Source organism: Rutilus rutilus (genome assembly GCF_951802725.1).
Source record: "Rutilus rutilus genome assembly, chromosome: 6".
NCBI classification, from domain to species: domain Eukaryota; kingdom Metazoa; phylum Chordata; class Actinopteri; order Cypriniformes; family Leuciscidae; genus Rutilus; species Rutilus rutilus.
This window is the reverse complement of record NC_140214.1, coordinates 37813639-37837832: the sequence shown is the minus strand read 5'-3', so window position 1 is coordinate 37837832 and position 24194 is coordinate 37813639. Positions and strand designations below refer to the sequence as shown.

The following is a 24194-nucleotide window of genomic DNA, read 5'->3' as shown; positions in this document are numbered from 1 at the left end:
TCACCCAATACATGGCGATTCATAGACTCATAGATTCAAATATTATGCAATTTAATATTGATAACAAAACTCAAGCTTGATCTGTGTATGCAGTAAAATGACCTCTTAATTATTTATTTTTTGTAGCTTCTAAATAGCTTCTAAATCTCTCATTATACTATATTATCACCCAATATTGGATTCAATCTTTTTGTCAACTTGTTTTCTTTCAATTAGGACTGGTTTTATATTTCTATTTGCATCTGATTAATCATAGGCCTCATTTATCTGAGAGTATAGGTATCACGTTTTTTTTTATTAAAAAAGCATTATTTTTGAATACAAATAAATCTGTAAACATTAGTTCAATTATGCCTCTTTGTGGAAGAGTGGGATACATTTCAAATGTTTTCTTTCTTTCTTTCTTTCTTTCTGCTTGTGTTAATTTATCAACCTTTCCTTGTGGAATAGTGGAATATTTTTTTGTTAACTTCTCAGCTTAAGTGAATTATTATTTAACCTTTAAATTATTTGTTGAACCATGGTATTAATAAAAACTACACAATAGTAAGAGCTGAACTGTTGCTTCATTTATCAAATTTGGTAAAAGTGCTAATTTGGAATTCCACCATGGAAAAAGAGGGCCGGTGTTGGGCCTGAAACTCCCGGGCTGAAAAGCGGCCCCACTCCGGCCCTGGTCTTTGGCATTATTTTTATTAAAGAGTTAAAAAGAATAGTCAAACATTCGCTCACATTTAATGATGCACAGATATCATTAAAACCTTTTCATTTATGGAGTCAGATGAAATAACGAGAAAATACATATCCAAATGTATTGCATTTAATCAAAAAATACTTTGCCTCTAGAAAAGGACAGTAACACGTAAAGACCTTCCTCGCTGGTCGGATGCCGGACTTTGGGCCGATCAAGCATGAGCTTACAGTACTGTTGAATTAAACTTTTATTACAATCGTAATAATAGTTTACATTTGAGGACAATAACAAGTGATTATTAAAGCGATAATTTTCCCAAATGAATAAATTACTTACCCATTTGCAGTTCCAAATCTGACTTTTTTTTTTCTGTCTGAATATTTTTTTTAATGGTTTTATCCATATATTGAAAGCCAGTGGGGAACAAAATGGAGTCAACATTCCTGTTCATTATATGGAAACAATAATTATATAATCTAATTGTATTCTCCGCACAAGAAACAATCTTCATTTTGGGGTGAACTATCCCTGTAAAATATACTTTTTTTTGTATAGAGAGTTGCAGTTCAGATAAGGAGAGTATTGAAGAGATTCAAGGGAAAGCAGTTGAGACAAGAGAGAAAGATGAAGGAGAGGTTAGAGCCAAAGAGGAAGAAAGTGAGTCAGGAAATGCAAGGAGACATTAAGCCAAGTGAGGAGGAAGGAGGAGAGATAACATCTGCAGAAGCATGTACTGAATACCAGGTTCTGAGGCACCAGATGTTTACCCATCCTTGATGGCCTAACAGTTTCCAACAGACCCAGCTCATGTTGATCAGCATCAAATTAAAGTTGATAGCAACTAGATACAGTTCTGCTGCTCTCTTGGGCCATGTTAACCAGTATCTGGCTTTCCAAAAAATCCTCAAGGACGGTCTTTTCAGAGCCAGTGGTATGCTGGTAACAACTGCTCTAGTTGTCGTTTCTCCTTGACAGAAGAAAAGTTTAAAGGCAGAACAGCATGGAGAACAGCTGGAGTTGTTAACTGGAGGAAGGCTGTTGAAAAGATTCATGAGCATGCAGCCACTGAAGCCCATATGATCAGTATGGGGAGGTGGGCCAACTATAGAAAGGGACCTTTAATTGAAGCTTTTAAAGCTCAGGCTGCAGAATGTGAGTTACAAAATGAAAAGGAAAGACAGAAAAACAGAGAAACCCTGTTTCGGTTGATAGACATCACAGTATATTTGGCACGGCAAGGACTTGCATTTAGAGGCCATGATCAACGTAGCACCAGTTCAAACAGAGCAAACTTCCTTGAGCTTGTGCACCTCCTAGCTGAATATGACAGTGTCCTCAGAATGCATCTTGAGTGTATCCAGATGATTTAGTCGCACAAGAAGAAGCCACAGGTGACACTTTTATCCAACAGGACCCAAAATGACCTAATAAGACCTAATCTCTTGGAACACAAGTGAGGAATGTAATTCTGAAAGAGATGAATGAGGCCATGATATTTTCAGTTCTTTTGGATGAAACTACCGATGTGTCACACTCAGAGCAAGTATCCTTTGTGGTCCGGTTTGTCCATGACATGTAAATAAAGGAGCGCTTCATTCAAGTGTGTCAGGTAAACTCAACAAGTGGCAAAGACTTAGAGGAAGTGGTAATGACCCTTCTTTCAGAAAATGGATTGAATGCTGAAAATATCCGGGGTCAAGGCTATGATGGTGCAGCGAACATGAGTGCTAACATGAGTGCTAGCTACAAGGGGCTGCAGGCCAGAATTCAGAGCCAAAATGAAAAAGCCACGCACACTGTTTAAACCTAGTGTTAGTGACCACTAAATCAAGCCCGCATTTTGTGCGTTTTTTTTATTTGGTAGAGAGGCTCTACACTTTCCTGTCTTCTTCTAGCAAGTGCCATGCTGCATTCATAGAAATGCAAAAATTGTTATTGTTAAATATGTAAACCTTTGAATTAAAATGGCTGACAGACACATGCTGGGCCTGTCGAGAAAATGCCTTAAAAGCACTATGCAGCTGTCAGACAGCAATCTACCAGATCCAGCTGCACGTGATGCTCTATGTTGTTTCGCAGCATAAATTTTGAGTTTATGCTTTGTTTGGAGGTGACCACCCCAGTGTTCCAGGAGACTGCTGTTGCATCAGCTGATCTTCAGCGTAAAGATGTGGATTTGGTAGTGTCATACACAGTGGTGGAAGGACTGTTAAAAAGGCATCAGGAACTGAGGTCAGAAAGTGAATTCAAAATTGTGTTTGAAAAAGCAAAGGAGAGGGCTGAGGTTGCTGGAATTGAGTTTGCTGACAAAATACCTGGTGAGACAAGACCCAGAAAAATACCTGCAAGGTATAAGTACAGTTCCAAGTCAACAGGAGAAGACCATCACCCTGAGAATTTGGAGGAGTTCTACCGAACAAGGGTATACTACACCTTTTTGGATACCATCACTCAAGAGATGGTCAGACGATTCAAAGGAAAGGATAATAGTTCAACTGATATTATATGACAAATATGACAAATTATCCTCAAAGGCTTACACAGTCTGACAGGATTTTCACACACAACCATCTTCTCAGTGCAGTCTCAACATGTCTGTTTATTTTCTCTGAAAACTTCAACATGTGGTTTTATTCTTCTTTGTTACTTGTTTTCTCTGAACACTTCAACATGTGGTTTTATTCTTCATTACTCATTGCATAGTAGGCTATTCGTCACATAATACTGAACACAGCGTCATCTAGTGGCTTTCTTGAGTAACACACACAGTCACTGGATCTCATTACAGAGACTGAGGAAATAACTCCTGATAACATGTCAGTTCAGGGTGAGCCACTAGATGGAGGTGTTGCTCCTCAGACGAGACCACAGAGACAAATCACACTAGAGATTTAAAGACTATCGTTCCCTGTTGGAGGAAATGGAGCATTGATATGTTGTGTTTATGTATTTCCCTGTGATCTCAAAGTATATTATAATGTGTCCCAAATCAGTGATTTCTCAGGTAAAACAACAAGATGGGGGAAGTTGTTTGTTTATTATTGTAGATAGACAAATAGTATCAGTATAGTTAAATATTATTTTAATAATGTAAAGCTTTATATGTTCCACACTTCTGAAATCTTTAAACTATATATAAAGTCTGTATTCCTCCAGGAGTCGCTCGACATAATAAATATAATAAAACATGGAGAGACTCTTGAACCTCAGAGTGAGAAACTTTATTGATAAAGGCAAGAAAATACATACAGCAAATATACAGCAGTAGTAAAGTGAGATCTGTGTGAGATCTTTATTCATTTTTTTTGTATCTGAGAGAAATATAAACAATAAAGCCTCACGTATAAGATTTTTCAAAAATCTCAAAATAATCAAGCTCAAATATTCAGTACTTATTATGAAAAAAAAACACTAGAAGAACAAAAAAACACACTTGAAGAAGCTTTAAAGTTCAGCGTTCTGCTTTTAGATTTCGATACTTCCTGAAAAAGATAAACATAAAAAGCCATACATTAATAAATCTCACACATAATTATAAATGCTAAATCAGTTTGTGAGAAATGACATCATCAATCATGTACCTGATGTGTGAATATGTGCTTGATCTCTTTCAGCTCTTCTGGATCTGATGTCATAAACCACAATAATGACAGTAGCCACGCCCACCAGAGCAGAGAGGACCAATCGGATCACAGCTTCAGTAGGCCCACAACAGTGGACAGAGTCTGAGGAATAAAAACATCAAACTGAGATCAAATCAATCAATAAACGCTAATATCAGCGCTGACATCAACTATATATAATACCTAATATCACCTATAGTATAATAAAATAATATATATAATATACCTATTACCGTGGTGTCCACATGTTGAGTCTGGTTGCTAATAGGATTTGGATGAGTTGTTGATGTTGATGATAATGAAGGCCAGGCTGTGCTGATGACAGGAACAGGCAGACAAGCTGGAAAACATGAAAGATAAATATGAACAAATCTAATAAACCATTTTATTTTTGGTAAAAATGAGAATATTTGATGGACAGGACAAATTATCTCAACTCACCAGAGACAGAAACGCTGAATGATTTTGATGAAAATCTGTTTGAAAACACCTGTAGTTTATAACGTCCCGCATGTTCAGTTCTGGTGTTTGTGATGGTCAGAGATCCAGTTTGATTGTTCAGCTTCAGTCTGTCTCTGAATCTCCCATCAAGAACATCATCATATACAGTCATTCTGTCGGCCTGTTTAGTGATTTCAGCTATTAAAATGTTTTCATTCCCAAACCTCCACCGAATCACATCATGACCCTTCATTTTAGTAAAATCAGAGTTTAGAGTGACTGAATCTCCCTCCATCACTGACATTTCATCTGGATCACCAAACACACATGGAGAACAAACAGAAAAAGGGTTTGCAGCAGAGAGAGACTTTTAAATAACTTTATGATTGTTCATAAAAGTAAATAATTTTATATTTAAATTTAAAATAAATGGACTTGACTAGTTAACAAAAGTTTAGGAGCGGGACCATGCCTCAACCAGTCTCCTGACTCAAAACCTTCTTATATCAGGCCGCCCCTTACAGTGCTGTTTGTCTCATTCTCTTGAAGTTCACTCACTACAGATTCAGAGATACAGATTAAGTCACCCGATTCAGATGACAATCGTTCGATTTCAATTCCACCTCTTCAAGGGTTATCTGAAATTCTCTCCCCGAGCTTTTTCGTCCTAAACCATCTCATAAAAACTCTCCAACTCCGACTCGTTCCCAGGCTCCCTCTTCTCCATCTTCAAGATCATGAACAGAGATCACCATACTCACAGAAGACGCGGAAACCAGCTTCATCGTTCTCCTCGCCAGCCACATCCCCAGCACTCAATTCCCGATAACCCTCCTCGGCTCTCCTGCGGAAGCCACGTGTCTAACATTACCAGATCCGGGACCGTGGCTCGCCTTCAATGCTCTCTTAAAAGCAAAGGCATCCAATCCAATCATTCAGATAACAAAACAGGATTATTCCAACTGTATGCATCCACCAAAACTTCTGTCAAACAAACTCAGAGCCTTCAGCGCTTCCAGCAACAGCAAACATGCCACTTTCCATTACCCGTGACGTCACAAGACATTCTCCTCCACAACAGCCTTAGACTGCAGCTCTAGCTCCCCCAGCGGCGTCCAAGCGGTATTTCCACCGGCACTCGCTCCATCTCATCTTTCTCTAATAATTCATCATTCTTTTCTTCTCTGTGCTCACAATTTGCTCAGAAACACCAACCACATACATCATTTCATCCCAAAATTCATCCATCCATCCTTCCCTCCATTCAGGAAATCAATGTAAAGAGAAGTGTAGTATGACCGCTGCTTAACTCTTCAGTCCAGATACCTCATCCAGGGCCCCAAGGAATTCTACTTCACGGGGGCCAATATGGATCCCTTTCAACCTCCGTTTCTATTTAACCGGTCAATCCCTTTCCCCCTCACTCCCTTCTTGACCCCAACCCCTCCCTCCCACAATATCCTACATTCTGTCATCTAGTAACAACCCATATAGTTAGCTAGAGCTCCGCCACCTACTCTGCCAGCTTCAGTTACCCATCACATTCTCCAGTCTCAGCAGCTACGCTAGCAAATTTTAGCCGTTAATTTATTGATCTAGCCCAGCTCATCCAGACATCTGATCTTTCTTGAATAATTTCATCATTCTTCTCCATGCTCACAATTTGCTCAAAACCCCAATCACACACATCCTTTCATCCCAACCTCCATTCCGCTACCCTTCCTTCAGCCATTCACAGCAATATGGCTCCTGTTTACTCTGATATTTCAACTTACTCTTCATTCCAGATACTCTCCAGTGCCCAAGAAAGTATACCTTGTCTGGGCCAATCTGGACTCCTTCAACCTCCATTTCTATGTTCAATCTTGTCAATGACATATGACGCGCTGAACGAGCTGTTCTTCTTGTTGAATAAAGTGTCATATAAATGAGTGTCCCGTCATTCTAAACCTCTCCTTTCACTCAGCGTCTGTGAAGTGAAGCAGGACAACCAGTCCCACCAGTCCATGTTTCAGATTCTCATCCACAGACGACTTTTTACCGCGTGATAAATATGAGCAGCACAGCACAACGGTTCATATGCTCATTGTCTGCAAATTATGACCAGAAATGGATAAATATTAAAGGACATATTGCAGTTTTTTTGCAGACATAAAGGCACAAATTTAGTAGAAAAAGTGACAGTTTCCTTGACCGTTTTCCATCAGCTCTTGAATAAAGTTATTGAAGTTTTTGATTGATGCACTTCCATTGCAAAGATATTTGTTATTAACTTAGGGGCTGCTTACTCAACACCATTTTAACTGAAAACAGAAAACTTTTAATGCATTCTGGCCGAGAATGCAAACTTTGAAATAGGTTCCAAGGTGCAAGTTTTGAATTTTTTTTTTAAAACGTCATCATCTCCGTGTAAACTTCAAAACGTGAATCTGTGAAATGGTGACGGCTTGCACATGCATATTACGTGTTTAGTCTATAGTTATGCACGTTTGAATATATGTGCAGGCGCGTAGTCTTTCTTGACAAATTGACATCGCCAAATTACTTGTCTGGCATGCATAATACAGAATTTTTTGTCGTTTCCATGCGAACTGGAATCATTTTGACAACGCTTTATCTGTACAGAGGTGAAGGGAAGGAGGCATTCTCACTGGAGAGTCTAGTTGACACTTCAGGGCTGTGTTGTTGTCGTGTCCAGGCGCAGGTCCTTCATCAGATCTGGATACGGCCTGGATCTAGAGGACTACGGTAAACCTCGGGATAAACAGAGAGACTACTATTAGCATAGACGCCATTCTTTTTATCAGGGGTTATGGGAAGTGTTCCTGGTTCCGGCTGACCTAATTTATGCAGCCTTATAGGGTCTTATCTAGCGAAACGATCGGTCATTTTCAAAGATTTTTAATTAAAATGTATATACTTTTTATATACTGCTAGATAAGACCCCATTCCTCAGCTGGGATCGTGCAGAGCCCTTTGAAGCACTTCAGACCCCTTTGAAACGGCATTGATTTGAACTTCAACATTCTGGTTGCCATTGAAGTCCATTATGTGTAGAAAAATCCTGAAATGTTTTCCTCAAAATACTTAATTTCTTTTCCACTGAAGAAAGAAAGACATGGACATCTTGGATGGCATTGGGGTGAGTAAATTATCAGGAAATTTTAATTTTGAGGTGAACTAATCTTTTAAGTCTGCTGTTTAAAACAAATAAAGAACCAATGTAGGAGAATGGTTATTATGCGCAAACAGCGGGGAAACTGTATATTTGTGCAGTGTGCACGTCAAAAAATATATTCAGATTTGCAGCTTGTGTGACATATAAACGCGCACATCAACCCGATCACTTGTTTTAGCGTTCACGTATACACTACATTCAGATTCATCAATCAGAATGATTTCAGTCCGATTGAAACAAAAGTTGTGTATGTAAACATAGCCGGTGAGACGTGCTTTAAATTGTGCCCAAAATTCTATTACATCCCTGTGAAAGTCAGACACTACCAATCTACCCCATTTAGATATGTTTAGAAACTAACATACAAACTTTCATTCACCCTGCTAATAAAAAACCATGCATGGTTTTACATGTGGATGCAGTGGCCTTCTTCACAAATACACAGATATTGTAATAGCTGTAATGCAAAGCAGAATCAAGAACTTTGAAGTCTGAATCTCCATTATCTATGCAACAAGTTATCAGTTACACTCATGTCATTATAGTCTAATGATTTTTGACTGTAAGAACTCCCAGCTCAGTCCTACTGCCAGAATAGTTTAGTTTGTCCCTATATGAATGAAATAGTGCACATCACACTTTTTAATCTTTTTCTGACTTTTAATATTTCAGTGTTCCTGTTCAACCTACAATTCACTTTCTAAGCAAATTGCTGTAGCATTTCATTAAAAAACATGAGAGGCAACAATGTGGTAGAGTCCATTTCTTAAATTGTTCCAGTCCTTTTGACCAGGAGAAATTCTTGCCCATCCATCCACCAGTTTGGGGAACCACTTCTTTAACAGATGTTGTTGGACAGAGTTTCTCAACTCTGGCCCTCAAGGTTCGCTTTCCTCCAGAGTTTAGCTCCAACACTAATCAAACACTCAAATGGAAGGCTGTGTCCTTGTAAAGCTGCATATCTCTCTTGCAACATCATCAGATGCCACCAAAGGCCATCTCAATTTGAAGGATTTTTGGAAAGCAGCTTTCATTTCGCGTCCTTCGTTCAGCTTTTGAAGGATGCATTAGCTGCGTCCCAATTCAGAGGCTGCATTCGAAGGCCGATTGCATCACCGTGGCGTGATGAAGGCTTTCCCAAGTCGAAGGCCCATTCGAATGTGACCTATAAATGTGTCCTTATCTGTATCCCAATTTGAAGGCCGCATCCCTCTAAGGCTGCATTTGAAGGCCGATTGCGTCACACCAGCACAATAAAGGCTGTCCCAATTCAAAGGGACCTTCAAATGCGTCCTTCTTTCCCCGGGCCGCAAAGGATAGAATTCATTATTATAGGATTCATTGCGCCGGTGACGACAGGATTTTTTTCAGAGCAAATGGCGGGTGATAGTTATCTGGCGGCCGAAGAATACACTTATAAATGTAAGTTTTGTGTGTTTTAATTAACTCAAATAGCTACTGAAACAAGTGTTAAAAGCCTGTGGTCTTTCTTTCTTAAAAACGTGAACTTAAATTAAAAATGTTACCACTGCGTGACTTAATTTGTGAGCTGGTCTGAGGCTAAACTTGTTCTAATATTTCGTTTTGTTTTAGGGAGCAAGGAGCAGACAACTCAATTTATTAAAATGAGGGCCGAAAATGATGATTTATTTACCGGGGCCAAAAACTCAGCCAGCGTGGCTTGGAGGTAAGGCCTGTTTCCACTAGCCTCTCGTGTGTATTATAACAACAAGCCCTCACCCTATTCAAAGCTCACAACAATAAGACAACCAGTAGATAAGGCAATAGTCTTTTACTTTTTTTTTTTTTTTGAAGTGCTGTCATGCAATACATGTCTACAAATGTTTTAACCAAACTTGAGGATCCAGAAATATGATTTCTGGAGTATTTTGTATGCATGTCCTGCTGTTATATTTTCATCTGTTTAAGTTTACACCCCTGTCTTAATATTTTTCACAAGTGTTTCATTTTTCTCTTATTTTAGGGCAATACTGGAGAAAATGGGCCTGCTGGGGAAGGTCACCTCCTTTCAGGCCAAAAAGAAATGGGAGAACTTAAAAAGAAAATACAAAGTATGCAAATTAATAGACACATCTTTGCTGAAATCTGTTGATGTTAACAGGTGTGGTTTATTTGCTCTGCCTTAGGATTGCAAGTGTCCTGGGACAGGAGAGGGTGTGAGTGGGAAACCCACTGCTGAAACTTGGCCGTGGTTTGTCCTCATGGATGAGGTGTTGGGACAGAGGCATTGCACCAACCCCCCTGTCCTCATCGCCTCAATCCCTGAGGACACATCAGGGCCGAGTTCAGTAATGGATGACCAATATGAGGAGGAGCCAGAGCCAGCACCAACACCAGCCAAGAGGAAAAGAGACCGAGAGGATGAGCTGATCGAGCTAATCAGGGAGGACATGAAGTTTCAGAGAGAGACAGAGGAGAGGAGATCACAGGAGCGCAGGGAGAGAATGGACAGACTGTTTTCTCTTCTTGAGAGAATGGTTGAGAAATAACAATTTTGTTATACAAGTTAAAATTTGTAAATGAAACAAAATAAATTGTTCTATACATCAGTTTTACAACTAATTACAACATAGCTTGCGTTTAAGATCAGAACAACTAAATACATTTTAAATTAACTGTACGGAAGAAGACAACATTTCTGTACACTTTTATTAAGCTGAGCAGGGAGAATCTGGTGGTGCTACTGGACATGGATGGGCTCAGGGTGTCAGTGTGACATCATCTGGGATGAGTGCATATTTCCACTGTGTTGTCTACCAACAGGTTTGCTTCTCGCTGAAGCTCAAACGTGCTGCGTAACATGAGAATGAACCTCATTGGTTCTTGCTGAACCTCAAACGTGCTGCGAAACGCTTATTCATTTGTGGATGTTAACTGAATCTGTAAGTCAGCTATGCTGTTTACTTCTGAATATTATATTTCATTCTGGTGCGCTTAACGTTGTTGCTACTGCGTAATAGTAGCATATGCTATTCACCAACTAAACATATCCTATTCAATGTGTTCACAGTCTCTTTCACGCCCATCATTTGTAGTTCACAAACTGTTTGCTCAAGCGTAGCGTTTTTCACAAATAAAAATGTCACTGAACTTTTGCTGTGTAATTGTAACAATGAGCACTCAAACACACCAAACCAACAATTACTAAAGACACACACAAAAACTGATTTTGCACGGGCATTTTGCATAATACACCGACCAACTGTCATCTGGCACAACAAGTTCAAATTTCATTGGACAATGAAGTGGAGCGGCAATTTTCCAGTCATTCAGAAATCGTTTGAAAATTACAGACGAATTTACATTTATGAAGCGATCTGAATCTGCGTCGTTGAAACAATGGATGTTATTTGACTACAAAGCACTGCACAAAACCAGCACAAAAAGTCGCTTTAATCGTAAGTAGTATTCAAGTCACTTGTATTTAGCCTATGCAAGTTATATTGATGCACCGTTTACCATTTGAAAATTATCATAGTTGGTTAAATGAAGCCCAGCGCCACCTACAGGCCTATTATGTGAAGTGTAGGCTGACAACAACCCGCGAAATGGTTATGTGAAAGGACTTTATTATATTAACATTTTTGATAATTATGCAGAAAAATACAGAAAACAATTATTATATATAATTTATTTCTGTGATCAAAGCTGAATTCTCATCATCATTACTCCAGTCTTCGGTGTCACATGATCCTTCAGAAATCATTCTAATATGCTGATTTATTATCAATGTTGGAAACAGTTGTGCTGCTTAATGTTTTTGTGATACTTTTTTCAGGATTCATTGATGAATACAAAGTTAAAAAGAACAGCATTTAATTAAAATAGAAATTATTTTATAAGTTTTTACTATCACTTTTTATCAATTTAACACATCCTTGCTGAATAAAAGTATTTTTTTTTTAATTTAAATAAAGAAAGAAAGAAAATTACTGACCCCAAACTTTTGAACAGTAGTGGATATTGGTACAAAACTTTTTAAACTCAGAATCCTGAAAAAAGTATCAACGTTTATAAGTATATTAAAATAGAAAACCATTATTTTAGATTGTAGTAATATTTCACAATATTAATGTTTTCTTCTGTATTTTTTTTTTTTTTAAATGCAGCCTTGATGAGCATAAGAGACTTCTTTCAAAAACATTAAAAATAGTAATGTTTCCTAACTTTTGAACTTATATATGCCCCTTTTTTACATTTGAGCCCCTGGCCTTGAGGATCTCGTCCCTGACGAACATGCAATGCAAGAGTGGCTGTCTCTTTATCATAGGCATAGCCCTGTTTCATCGGGACTTTAACGCTATAATTATCAATCTAAGTGAAATCTAAGAGTGTGATTTGCGATGTTAACTGGACCCAGCCTATTGATATGCTAATATAAATGTTTTCAATCAATATTCATTAGGATAATCGCTTGAAACCCTCTGGGAATAAACAAGCTGATCCAGTTGGATGTGTTTATGAAAAACAGTCCAGTGGTTTGGCCAGGCTTTGTGGACAATGCCAATCAAAGTTAGCCAGAACTGATTGCTGGGAGCAATGCTCAGTTTTCACTGAATTAATCATTTTGATAGATAAGATTTTAGGATTTTCTTTCCTTTTACACTTTTACAGTCATTAATATACACACCTTCTTCATACATGAATCTCCTGGACTTGTAGAGAGTCCAGTCCATGGTAAATGAACTTCTTCTTTTCTTTTTTTTTTCTTTTTTTTTTTTACGGGCACACCAAGATGTTTCATGTACTTTTTTATTCATGGAGATGATGGTTTAATTTGAATATAGATTTTTATTTTTATTTTTATTTTTTATGATACTACATTCAAAACTACTGTATTAATGAGAATAATCGTGGAAAAACTGCATTCCTTAATGCTAAAATGCACATCTTAATTTTCCTAGAGTTAGGCTTTGAAATGAAATTTAGAGATTCAGAGCTTGCATCAAATGTTTTGGCGTAAGGTTTTCACTTTGATTTTTTTCTTTTTTTACAAAATGAAATGAACAATCACACACCTGGCAGGACTGCTCAGTTGTTATTGTTCTATTATCTGTCATTTGTAAAAAAATAAAAATAAAAAAGATTATTTGATTACTTGCATTTTTGTCTCTAGCTAATCAAGCTATTCAAAAGCCCAGTCACAATTAACAATATAAAAATAATAATAGAAAATTAATGAAACACATACATAATAAATAACACAGGATATCAGTGTATTTTTCCTTCCCTTCTCTCTGAGCTCATTCCATTGTAATTGCATTGCATTGTTTAGTAAATTTGACAGAGTGTGGGTGAAATTCAGATAACAATCATTTTACATTTCACCAAAACAGATTGTATGTGTTTTTTATATTATATATTTATTTTTATAGATATTTTTATTTTAATGTTTTGATGTCACTGATAGTTTATATATGTTTATATCATATGTTTGAGTACACGGACTTTTATTACGCCTCTGTACCACAGTCTATGCTCTGTACGCGTTTAGGTCATGCTGTGACGTCACGGTCACGTGGCTGCGCCTCGGCTGCGAGAAGGTTTGTGTTTAAGGGCTTCATTGACAAACATAACGCGTTCATAAACCGTTAGAAGTCGTATAAATGCGCTCCAACAATATCATATTACTGACTTAATACTGTCATTGAACACATTTAGCGCTGAATGATGACATGAATGGACATTATTTTCATTGAATGTAATAGCAATGCTTCATTCGAAGAGCTGCCTGATCTCATAAATTGCACATTTATACATTTTACGTTTCTTTCTTTATTGCTGATCATATTGATGCGTTCCTGTTTTTACATGAAGGTTGATATGATGAATTGGTGCATCTGTCATCACATTACGTCAAAATCGTGGATGGAAAAAGACATGAATTCTGTAATATGATCACTGAATGATAAGCTGCTTGTCATCAAGTCCATCGTTAATGTATGATCTCGTTTCAGGTCATAATTTAAAAGTATTTAATTTAAATCGATTTAATTTAAACTTTAGTAAAGTTTTATTATATTATTAGTTATTTCTATTTGGGGTTGGTTTTCCCCATGAAACACAAACAGTTTTGGATGGATTGTCCTTTATATATATTTTAAACACATTATTTACAAAATATGAATTTTGCATTGGAGATGAGTATTTTGCATCTGGTGGGTTTGCTACCAAAAAGCACTTTTTTAAAATAATATTAATAATGATAATATGTTTATTTTTTATAGCGCCTTTCAAGAACCCAAGGTCGCTTCAAAAAATAATACAAATAGTAGACAGACAAAAGAAACAAGCAATCAGCTTATTAGGCAATATTATAGTTATTCTTATATTTTAGTTTCATCTGACCACAGAACTGAGGCACGTTTGTACTCCAGTCGTGTCTGAGTGATCATTTTGTTTTTGGATGAGAGCAAAACCCTCACAAACAACTTGTGGTGATGTAGGTGCGGTTTGATACACGTTTTAAGGCTTTCTGACCCCAAGACTCAACTAATCTCTGCATTTCTCCAGCTGTGATCCTTGGAGAGTCTTTGGCCACTCAGACTTTCCTCCTCACTGTACAATAGGACGATATAGACACTCGTCCTCTTCCAGGAAGATTTATAACAGTTCCTGTTGATGGGAACTAATTAATTATTGCCCAACAAGCTCAACGATCTCTTGCTGCACATCAGAACTCTATTATGTGGTTTTACTCATTGTGATGGATGATTAAGGGAATTTGGCCTTTGTGTTTCCTCATATTTATTAGCCTGGCTAACGTCAGACCAAGTCTCATTGAGACTTCGTCTGGGAACTACGTGCGCATTTTCTCGTATTTGAGGCGTGGTTTACGAATGTCCAGAGCCGTTTATTGGGCGCTATGAATGTCTATCAAATGCGCCTGTATGTAGCTCATAGCCAATCGCTTCAATTATACCAGATGACGTATGTAGAGTGAGAGAAATTCGACGAGGAAAAAGACGATGGGTCAAAGATTTATTTGTACACGATGGCGTTTAGCGAATATTACCGTTTGTGAAAGATAAACATGAGGGTAGAAGGTAACGTCGAGTCTGATATAAACAAACTGCTTCGGTGTCGTCATCATCTTGCTGCTCCCTCCCCGTTCTGTGATTGGTTCCCTTTTTCAGGGGAAAAATTGTCCCATGGTGTCCAGACTGCCTAGCAGCGTGAATAGAATCGCGCTGCGAGCAAGGCAGTATGGGGAAACCCAGGCTACATATTTATACTCCTTTGAAACAAATGTTCCCCTGGTGTGCTAAAACATGCATGGCAATTCTACTCTAATTTGGCATTTTGGACACTTGATACAGAGTTTCACACTCTATTGCTCTGTGTAGTGAGTATGCTTGGTTTGGAACTACTTTCTGCTCTATTACTTTATCAAATAAGTATAACAAAATATCTTTGTGTTTATTCGCATCAGTTTCCACCATGATATCGAGGAGTTCCACTGCGATATCTGAAGATATGGTGTATTGTGAGTATTTTCTCCTTATTTCTTCTCTAGCCATGTTTCCAAAGTTGCGCATGTATCTCTCTAAACATGTTTCCATCCCAAGTTGCAAATGTAACTTATGCGCAAAATTGGAATATTGCATAAGACATTTTGCGAAGAGAATAAAATCATCACTTCCTGATAAGCTGTCGATAAATATCACTAAGAAAAATGGAAGTTGATGCAGTAGAAGCCTCTGTAGCCTATATAATAATTTTCATATATAATATATTACTCGGAGCGCGCAGACGAAATGCAATAAACACGGTCATGTTAACTTGCTTTCTGAGGCAGATGGCTGATTGGGAACGCAGTCTTGGGAATTATACCGAACTACTTTGACGAGGCATTTCAGATGCTGTGAAATGAGATCGGCCCGCTAGCTGGTCCAGTTTTGCCTTCCCATTGCAAAGTCGCATGTCTTTTTTGATGCGCATTGAGGATTTTATTCTGTAAATGTGTTTCCATCGTAGTTTATGTGCATGTTTTCTTATCGGTTAAAACATTTGACTCAGTTGAGCGCATGTTTTTAATGCATTTAATGCATTTTTATAATGTATGCACATCTTGGTGTATTCATCCAGCTTTTTTAATGCAATAGTCCAAAATGTGCATAAAAATAGGTGGATGGAAACATAGCTTTGTCTAATAGACTGATTAAAGTGTGTGTGATGATATTTGTGCTGTTTGAGTTCTTTAATAATCAGCTATACGGATTTTTTGTTCTGTTTTTAATGACCAGTGTCTATCACATCATATAATAAAAAATAAAAAAAACACACATTATATTTACTAAAATAATTCATGCAAATTTATCAATAAAATAAAATAAAATAATTTACATGTTCAGATACTTCTTGATTATGTTGAGTAATCCTATTTAGAGTGCAAACAGCCCATCTTGTTGGCAATTTACACTGATTCTGCCCACCATTGTCTAGTTGAGCCAGACTTCTGAGAGGCCTTTCTTTAAATAAAGATGAAGACAATATTTAAAAGTTGAAATGCTGAGGTGCTTAACAGGCATTTAATAAGCCTTTAATTATAAATGAGATGTGGTGTTCTTGAGTTGACCGGATGGGCTGACACATCGACAGTGACATGTGCAGCTATTGTTACCAAGCACAAAACCATGGCTCCCTTCCTGGACCTTCGAGGACACATTTACAGATCAGCAGGGCTCAGTGTGTTTGTAGGATTGGGCTTTATAAATGTATAGGGGTGTGCTTTAGGGACAGGGACAAGGGCCCCATCTATTTATGATTTAATGAATGTACACTCAATAACTTGTTAATATTGCATACTGTTTTATAATGCAGGGCTCCAGACTAACATTTGAGAGGGGTGGCACTGGGCCTTCATTTGGTGGCACCAGTCATATGATGGGGTAATATAGAAACACTGAAACTATGTGCAAGCGTGTTTCAAATACAGATCATTTTCTTCTTTAAATACATTATTTATTTATTTATCTTTGACTTATTGTAAGCAACCTTTTCTTAATCTGTTGTAAACAATTTTACCTTAACACAGACTTGTGTAAAGATATCACATGCTTGTGCTGTAATCACTATAAAAAGTCTCCCTGAGCTTTGAAGATATCGTTTGGCCAGGACTTCTAGGCCCCTTTTCCTCCTCAACACTTTCCCTGGTATCAAAGTCTTCCAGTTCTGGGCCTCTTATATTTTTTTTCTGATGAGGTCTGGGTTGAGACGTGACCTTACGTCAGACTCGATCTGCTTCTGTGCTGAAAAGCCCTTCTCACACATCAACATATGAACTTACTGGAGGATGCTCTAAACCCACTGCTCTGCACATTTTGTATGTCTCCCTTATTTAACACACCTGAACCAGATCATCAGCTCATTAGGAGAGACTCCATGAACTGAACTGAGTGTGTCAGATAAGAGAGACATACAAAATGTGCAGAGCAGTGGGTCACGAGGACTGGAGTTGAGAACCACTGCTCTAAAGAATAAGACAGATAAGATGGTTGTGAGAACATTGCTTTGAGTAACAGCATAAATGTGATTATTATAAAAATGGTGTAAATACTTTATAGTCAGTGTCAGTGTTTATAGTGTCTGATACTCCTATTTAGCTCGATCTTGATTTGTCATTTTAAAGAAACACTAAGGAACTTTTCCTCTTCGGTCGCCCTACAGGTTGGAAGCGGAATTGTCCATTACCGCTGTGGTAAATAATTTCGCCAAACAACCAATAAAACACAGACCTGCAACAACTCATTATACAGACACATGAATGTTAAAATATGAGTTGAGCGTTAAAAATCTAACCCTATATAAAAAAAATGGCCTAAAATAACTTTTAAAAGGTCTAATAATAAAAGGTCTAATGCCGACCACTGCTCTAGAGTAAATGAAATATGTCCATAAAAACTTGAAACTCGCTTGCTCCAGTCCGTATATGAACTATATTATCCTCGTTCCAAGCGTTGTTGAACTGATCGCGGCAGAAACCGCTCTCATGCTCGCGCAGATGGTTGTTTGAATTCTCCGCTGTAGTGTGATCTCATGCGTAATACAGTGCAGTGATTGGTTTGAACGAGCTATTTCTCATGAATAAATGCAGAGAGTCGCTCGAGGGTCAGCTGACGTAGAATCGTGCCGGCAGCCAATCACACACTCCGAAGGCCCACTTCTACCGCACAATCCGTAACATTGCTACGAATTTGCTTTCAACCTGGGAGAACGAATTTGCTCAGAAAAACGCAAAAATAACCAATTTCCACTTGGTGAAATGTATTAGTGTTTTCAGTGATGTGCAGCCTGTTGACATCTCAGAAAATATGTTTAGGGGTTTCATGACCCTTAAAGGCACAGTACATGTTACTTTTTCTCAAGAAAATAAGTCTCCCTTAACTACTGCTGTAGATTATACATTGAACCCTGTCAGCTGGTATTATTATTATTATTAAAGGTTAAAATGAACAACTCATTCGCCATATACAACAAAAGGTGGATTACTAATAATAACGTTACAATATGTTTTATGAGATAAGATAATAAAAATATGGTTGTGGAATAATGCAGGAAAATGGTCGCAGTCTGGAGCCCTGTAATGTACCACAATACACTGCAAGTATAAATAACACCTAACACTATTTACACTTGTGATTCAAGAAAATACCCTTTTTTTTTCGTTGTCTGCATTCAACAGTTAGTGCAAATAGCCCCTGCTGTTTCTTATTTTATTTATTTTGTCCACAAAAAAAGGGAATACAACAATGAAGTGTGATGCAGCCAGTTTTATTGTATACACCAATGAGCCAAAACATTAAGACAACCTCCTAACATGTTGTTGGTCCTCCACATGCTGTAAAAACAGTGCAGTCCCACCGAGGCGTGTCGCCGTTTGTGGTTTGTCCCTCCTCGGACCTGTTGATAAATGCTCACTACTTCTGACCGGGAGCAACACACAAGTCTTTCCGTTTAAGAAATACTGAAGAAATACCTTGCCATAATAATTTGACCCTTTTAAAGTCACTCAGATCTTTATTCCTGCTCATTTCTCCTGCATCCAACAGGTTGATTTGGAGAACTGATTGTTTGCTTTCCATCAAATCTACCTAGATCTTAATATGTGGCCTTGTTAGGAAATTATCAATGATATTCGCTTCACCTGTGACTGGTCATAATGTTCTGGCTCATCAGTGTGTATTATATACAGTGAAGAAAATAATTGTTTGATCCCCTGCTGATCTTGTACATTTGCCCACTTACAAAGTCAATCATTTTTATGGTAGGTTTATTTTAACGGATAGAGACAGAATATCAACAAATCATCAGGGGATCAAATAATTATTTTCTCCACTGTATTATAACTAAAACCTGTGAAAATGTTTACTGTTGTGATGCAAGAGGCTTTAAGAGATGAATTTGGTACCTTTTCTTTATCAGTGTGCACAATGTTTAAATAAGAATGTATGAATTGTTTTTTCTTTTCTTCACAGCAGTTCACTGATAAATGCTTGGAAGTATTCCGTCATTCTACAAGTAAAACGCATATAAAGAAGCAGTAGGAATTACCTCAGATGTAACTATAGGAATCTACATGACATGCTATTGTAATCATGGAGTTTATTAAAGTGGAAATTGAGGACATGAGTGATCAAGAACCATCCAGAGTGGAAAATGAAAATATTGAGGAACAAAGAGGTTGGTATCCATTCTTGATTCTTCTTTAAAGTCTTTGATTTGTCTTTCATCTTTTGAGATGAAAGTTAATTGTACACTGTGCGATCTTATGGTGGAACATTTTTTAATCAATCATTGATTATTATTATTTAATCCATTAACTGAATAGTCCACATCTTCCCCAGTGCTGCCCTTCAAACTACTATATGTCAGTAGCCTCGTTTCTATTACCCTTCAAATTGCGCAAATTGAAATTGCGAATTGAAAAGACGCCCAATGAAAACAAATCAATTTCCCAAAAACTCCCATATATCGCAAAAAAGTTTTTAAGCTCGTATGAGGTGGTTTTTCAGGCAGTTCGAAAAAGGAGACAGTAAAACTGCACATTTCACATTTACAGGTCACCTGCCGTACGTAAAAGTTTATCAAGGCGCAGTATGTTTGGACAGAAGATGAGACAGAGTTCTTTATTAAATTCATTAAAGACAAAAGTATTACGAGAATACTGGATTCTAAACAACAAAGAAGTGCCACAATTTATCAAGATCTCGAAGCAGATATGAAGGAGAAACAACCAGAAACTCCTCATATGTGCAGCTCCAAGTATAAGAGTCTTTCCTTGCCATTAATGCTCGATACACAATTGATATACGCCTGCGTCTCCTTCCATTAATAATAATGGCTACTTGCTGGGATATATGTGAACCTACCAACGTCCGTTGCCATGATTTTTGGAATTACTTTTTTAGTCATTTTTATGTTTTAGTCGCATAACATCGGTTAATGGAAACGCAGTCATTTCGCTATAGTTTTTTATCGACATTTTGAAAATCTCGCAAAAGTTTTGCGCAAATCTGTAATGGAAGCCCGGCTACTGGCTCTCAACCTGGTGTTTTTATTGTACAATTTTACAAATCTGAAAACATTTGTGCATACGCAAACTATGCAAAAAAAGAATATTCACACATTTTTATTATAAAATCTACACAAAGGTTTATACATGAGGCCCATGGTCTGAACAAACAAATTACATCTTGGTCACGTTTTCATATATTGTAACTTTTTTTTAAATGCTGCAAACACTGAGCCTAACTGTAGTCTGCAACCAAACTTTCAACAAAGTTCTTACCCTGATCTTACACAACTGACCTGTAATTTTCAGATCTTGATGACCTTGAGTAGATTGTTCAAGGGTTAGTTCACCCAAAAATGAAAATTCTGTCAGTAATTACTCACCCTCATGTTGTTCCAACCCCGTAAGACCTTCGTTCATCTTCGGAACGCAAATTAAGATATTTTTGATTAAATCTGAGAGCTGGCTCACTCCTCCATAGGCTTCTAAGACACTATAACTTGCTGGCCCAGAAAATGTATTAAAGACATCCAAGTGTCTGTTAATATAGTCCAAGTGACTCCAGTGGTTCAATCTTAAGTAAAAAAAGCGACGAGAATACTTTTTGTGTGCAAAAACCCCCCAAAAATAACGACTTTATTCCACTATTCATTTCCTTCTCTCTGGGCCTCGAGTTTTTTCACGTAGTATAACTGCGCAGCGCTTCTGTGTTGTACGTCACACGTAGGCTCACTATTGGCTGACGCTGGTCATGTGTGTGATGCGTGTGACGTACAACACAGAAGCGCTGCGCAGTTATACTACGTGAAAAAACTCAAGGCCCAGAGAGAAGGAAATGAATAGTGGAAAAAAGTCGTTATTTTTGTTGTTGTCTGCGCACAAAAAGTATTCTCGTCGCTTTATAAACTTAAGATTGAGCCACTGGAGTCACTTGGACTATATTAACGATGTCTTTAATACATTTTCTGGGCCAGCAAGTTATAATGTCTTAGAAGCCTATGGAGGAGTGTAATTTGTGTTCCGAAGATGAACGAAGGTCTTACAGGGTTGGAACAACATGAGGGTGAGTAATTACTGACAGAATTTTCATTTTTGGGTGAACTAATACTTTCAGGTCTGTTTGATTAACTAAACTGAAGGCTGTAGAGTCCTGACTTAAAAAAAATCACATACAATTAGAAACTTGACCACTGTTGCTTTCTGAAAAAGTGTTTTAACTTGATTTCACGGTTGTCCCTCTTTAACTGAATATATAACAGTTTAATATGTTCATTTTAGACCTGATGGGAGTGAAAGAGGAAAGGCAATATCAGAATGAAGGGGAGGAGGAACATCAGTATCAAAAAACGCTTAATTTTATAACTGGAGAAAACTCTAGTTGCTCAGTGTTTGCCAACAGTTTCTCACAAAAAAGAACAGAAGCCACAACGTCTTTCACGTGCCATCAGTGTGGAAGTATGTTCACACAAAAAGGAAGCCTCAAGATTCATTTAAGAATTCACACCGGTGAGAAGCCTTTCACATGCCTTCAGTGTGGCAAGAGTTTCACGCGTAAAGGAAATCTTAAGGATCACATACGAGTTCACTCTGGAGAGAAGCCTTTCACATGCCCTCAGTGTGGAAAGAGTTTCACACGTGAAAGATACTGTAAGGATCACATGAGAGTTCACACCGGAGAGAGTCGTTTTGCATGCCCCCAGTGTGGAAAGAGCTTCACGTGTAAAGACCATCTTAAAGACCACATACGGATTCACACAGGAGAGAAGCCTTACTCGTGCCATCAGTGTGGAAAGAGGTTCTCACGTATAGGAAACCTTAAGGATCACATGAAAATTCATGCTGGAGAGAAACCTTTCATATGCCCTCAATGCGGTAAAAGTTTCAGGCGTAAAGGAAATCTCAAAGGTCACATACGAGTTCACTCTGGAGAGAAGCCTTTCACATGCCCTCAATGTGGAAAGAGTTTCACACGTGAAAGATACTGTAAGGATCACATGAGAGTTCACACCGGAGAGAGTCGTTTTGCATGTCCCCAGTGTGGAAAGAGTTTCACGTGTAAGGAAAATCTCAAAGACCACATGAGAATTCACACAGGAGAGAAGCCTTACGTGTGCCATCAGTGTGGAAAGAGGTTCTCACGTATAGGAAACCTTAAGGATCACATGAGAATTCATGCTGGAGAAATGGCTTTCACTTGCCCTCAGGATGGAAAGACCTTTACTCATGAGGGATACGTTAAAGATCACATGAACGTTAACTCTGGAAAGAAGCCTTTTGCATGTCTTCAATGTGGAAAGAGTTTCACACATAAAGGATATTTTAAAGATCACATGAGAGTTCACTCCGGCGCGAGCCCTTTCACATGCTCTCAGTGTGGAAAGAGTTTCACACAGAAAGGACACCTTAATGCTCACACACGGAGTCACACTGGAGAGAAACCCTTCACATGCTGTCAGTGTGGGAAGGGTTTTACCCGGGCAGCGTATCTCAGAAATCATCTGCGTTCTCACTCGGGAGAAAAGGCGTTTAACTGTGATCAGTGCAGTCAAAAATTTATTCTGCCAAGACATTTGAAGACCCATCTTAAAATTCATACAAACGAGAGGCCCTACTTGTGTTCTTTTTGTGGCAAGACATTTTTATGGCTTAGTAATTTTACTCATCATCAGAAAATGCATACTGGTGTGAAAGCTCACTTGTGCACTGTGTGTGGTAAAGCTTTTACTAGAGCTGGCGGCTTGAAAATACACAAAAGAATCCATACTGGAGAAAAACCATACGCATGTACACATTGTGGAAAGGGTTTTACTGAGTCTGGAAAGCTGAAACAACATGAGAAAGTGCATACTGGAGATACGCCTCTCCTCCATGTGGAGAGAGTTTTGCACAGTCACTTACTCTGCTGACGTATATATATAAAAATCATTGCTCCAAGTTGTCACTGTAACAAAAGTATTCGTCTTTGGTTCGTTTAAATTCCACCGTCACTCCTTAGATTTACTTTTTAATTCACTTCTTATTAAAAAAAAGTTTCAGTTCATGTGACGTTGAGGTATATAAGAAAATAGCTGTTTCTGTGAAATGCTACATAAGGTAAATGTTGAATTTGTATGGTAGCGTTTGTCATGAATCTAAACTTGCAATGAAATTGTTAAAAGAATAGAAGAGTGTTGTGTTGTAAGAAGCGTAACCAGTCAACAACTGTGGAGATAGCATAGATATATTTTGCAACCAAGGCCAGTAATGTGCATTCACAGATAGCTGATTGTATGTCGAAAATAATAATGTCGTGAACTTGAAATACTGTTAACATCTACTTAAACAAGATTCACTAAAACCTTGAGATTGTAAGTGCATCGAAATCAATCAAGTTTTCTGCTCTTTGCTTCTTAGATTCTTGAGGTGAAACTGGTGAATTAACTGAAAATTGGGTATTGATTGTGATGCACAATAATGACAATTCTTGATTGAATTCTTGATTGATTGGGACAGGACAACAGTCATCCCACGCACATCTTGCACAACTCAACTCCCTTTTACAGGGTCCCTGATTTCCAACCTCCACCAGTTACTCATTTTCCTTTTCCCCAATCTCACTTTGGGCCTCTTCTCCTTCAGAGGTTGTCCTCTACCCCAAGGCAGCTGAACGACAGCGATGAACAGAGTAGTTTGGGTGAGAGTAGTAAACACTACAACCTCTGATAAGTTTAAATGGCTATCACA

At 38.0% G+C, this 24194-nt stretch overlaps 2 protein-coding genes across 3 annotated transcripts; both read left to right on the top strand.

Moving 5' to 3' along the window:
• The first annotated feature begins 7883 nt into the window (after positions 1-7883).
• Positions 7884-12052, top strand: LOC311292915 (uncharacterized protein). 2 transcript variants are annotated; one of them, XM_084412753.1, is made up of 5 exons: positions 7884-7900; positions 9308-9358; positions 9530-9623; positions 9921-10008; positions 10084-12052. In XM_084412753.1, exons 2-5 carry the CDS (start codon positions 9313-9315, stop codon positions 10444-10446), a joined length of 591 nt encoding a protein of 196 aa, XP_084268879.1. In that variant the 5' UTR covers positions 7884-7900; positions 9308-9312; the 3' UTR covers positions 10447-12052. The 2 variants fall into 2 exon arrangements, with proteins under 2 accessions (XP_084268879.1, XP_084268878.1); XM_084412752.1 differs by lacking the exon at positions 7884-7900 and having other exon boundaries at positions 8937-9358.
• A 1387-nt stretch (positions 12053-13439) lies between these two features.
• Positions 13440-23809, top strand: LOC311292498 (uncharacterized protein). The gene is made up of 4 exons (XM_084412210.1): positions 13440-13500; positions 15390-15443; positions 19435-19639; positions 21750-23809. Exons 3-4 carry the CDS (start codon positions 19555-19557, stop codon positions 23375-23377), a joined length of 1713 nt encoding a protein of 570 aa, XP_084268336.1. The 5' UTR covers positions 13440-13500; positions 15390-15443; positions 19435-19554; the 3' UTR covers positions 23378-23809.
• Positions 23810-24194: the final 385 nt, after the last annotated feature.